At 53.7% G+C, this 2,326-nt stretch overlaps 1 protein-coding gene across 1 annotated transcript in view; it reads left to right on the top strand. All coding sequences in view use genetic code 11, as the record gives it.

The window, feature by feature from the left end:
• The window catches only part of EGR_10272 (Leucine-rich repeats and immunoglobulin-like domains protein), a gene marked incomplete at both ends in the record, with an annotated part of 21,950 nt that overhangs the window by 5,176 nt on the left and 14,448 nt on the right, over positions 1-2,326 (top strand). The window contains one exon of the mRNA XM_024499521.1: positions 1,753-2,163. Coding sequence (XP_024346075.1) covers positions 1,753-2,163 — 411 coding nt within the window. The remainder of the gene's footprint in view (positions 1-1,752; positions 2,164-2,326) is intronic.

The following is a 2,326-nucleotide window of genomic DNA, read 5'->3' as shown; positions in this document are numbered from 1 at the left end:
TAAGCGAGAACTTTAACTCTGCAACGAGTGCTTGCGTACCGCGTGCATTTGGTGGACAGCGGGCGCGGTGTTTCCGCCTTCATTGGAAGCCGTGCATTGGAAAGTCAACCACCTGTGAGGTCAGCCAGCTGGTGGGAGAGAGCCAGTTACGACGTGACACTCTGCCATGCTTCATGCCGCTGGAAAGTGTGATGGCACCCTCAACAGCCCCAGCGCAGGCAAAGTGGTGAGCTGAAGTGGACTGAATTAGTTGCCGACTGTTTGGCATGCATTTGCACTCCACCACAAAAAACCCGTCCATCCCTCCGTCCGTCCGTCCGTCCGTGTGTTTGTTTGTGTATGCGTCTACCGCTAGTAAACAGCTTTGCCGACCCTTGTGGTGGTAGTGTAAACACTCGACGTTCCTTCATGTGTCCGTGAGGCTGCTACAGTAGTGCAGATTTACGAGCAGGAGGAGGAGGAGGAGGAGGAGGAGGAGGAGGTTGTTTTTGCAGACAAAGAAGTCACTCAACTGTCCGTGGTGGTCTAAGTGTGTGCGAATGCGTGAAGGCGGCCACAAAATGGACTTGCTTAATGGATTTGGTTGTGTGTCACTGTGGTGGGACTACGTCGGCGTCTGAACGCAGTGTAAAAGGCAGGTGCGGTATTGGGAGGAGTTGGTGAGACGAGTGGCTCGTGCACACGCATGGACGATTCGTCCGAGGTGTGGGGCGGACGCTGGACGTGTGGCGTGAGTGTTCACGAGAGTTGGTTGCTGTGCCGGTGACTGGTGAGCTGGAGGGGGTTTTTGCCACCACACCTCTCTGCTTGAACACGTCAGGCTGTATGTGTACTGTGACTAGTGCCGTGGCATTGTGACGACGAATGTCTGTGCTGGAGTGGGTTGGATTGGATTCAACTGGAGGGGATAGAACTGACTAAAGCTACGTCCGCGGAGGCATTGGTGCCTTATCGAGTATCCCAGTTTGACTTGTACAAGCCTCATCTCAACGCGATTCGCACCTCGCCTTTGGAATGAACGAACTGCAATTGCCTTTGCAGATTGTACCACTATGTAGCGCAGACAGCAGCCTAAGACACTAAGGAGTGAGAGAGTGGTGGAACGAATGCGCAAGACGTGGTTATCGAGGTGTGAGGGTGTGAGGAGGTGGCGACGTAGTAGACAGACGCACAGCACTGCACGTCACACTGGTTGGTGGTCTAGAACTGCGAAGCACTCCTCTGACCGGTGCCTTTGGCCACAGCCGACCCAGGGAAGCGCCCACCAGCTTGGACGTTTAAAGTAGTCAATTCTCCACCGACAATTGGTAAGGCAAGGCGGGTGTGTGAATGGATGAGTGGTAGGAGAGTCGGATGATGGACGAGTGGAAGAATGGTTGGATGTTTGGTTGCTAGAATTGGTTGGGCTACTCGCAGGTGGAATTGTGGTTAAGTCTTTAGATGGATAAGCATAGAAATGTGTGCTGGAGGACTAGGTGGATGTCTAGCGGACAGGAAGACGAATGGACGGATGGTTCCATTGGATCAGCATATGAATGGAAGGCTGGATTGTGTTATGTGTGGAAGGTGGAAATTGTGAGTGAATAACCGCTAAGAAGCAAGTTTTGGACAGGAGAGAAGATAATTTTTGACCATTTGGATGGGCAAATAAACTGAGTTGGAAGTGCACTGAGTGGAAGGCAAATGCTTGGTAGCACCGCAAGTCGATTCTCTTATCTCACTTCTTCCCTCTGCCTCTTCCTCCGCCTTTAGTAATCCCCAGCATCGTCTCTCTTCCTGCCCCGGTGACCTACTTGGATGGGAACCATCCGGACCTCTCGCTCACCTGTGAAGTGTGGCCCCCCACCGCCAACATCTCGTTCTTCATCGCCCACCCCTCCATCATCGCCACGGCCAGTAGGACTCCCCTCGCTCTGGATCTCATCTCTCCCGACGCCACTGGAGCCTTTGGTATCTCGCGTCGTGTCTCCACACCACCGAATGCCTCGTTTGATGGTGGAGTGCTAGCCTTCTCGAATGCCTCGTACATCCTGACCGTGGGGGGAGGAGGAGGCGGAGGTAGGAAGTCGGAGGTGTGGCGCCTGGGAGCGGTGGATGTTCATTGCAGGGCGACGACGCAGTTTGGCAGCGTGCTGAGTGCCCCGTTTCGAGTGGTGCAGACGAGTAGGTGGTTTGTTGTCTACTTCCACACTCTCCATGCGCTCCATCTGCATTGCATTTATGAATTCACGCCTCTTCAATGCCTTCTATCGGCTCCTTTACTCCTTCTTCATTCAGGAAGGGAGTTCCGGGGCATTTGTCCAACTTCTCTTCCTTGTCTCCACAC

The sequence above is a fragment of the Echinococcus granulosus genome (assembly GCF_000524195.1).
Source record: "Echinococcus granulosus chromosome Unknown EG_S00204, whole genome shotgun sequence".
Classification (NCBI taxonomy): domain Eukaryota; kingdom Metazoa; phylum Platyhelminthes; class Cestoda; order Cyclophyllidea; family Taeniidae; genus Echinococcus; species Echinococcus granulosus.
Note: the sequence above shows the minus strand (reverse complement) of the source record. Positions and strands in the feature narration are given on the sequence as shown.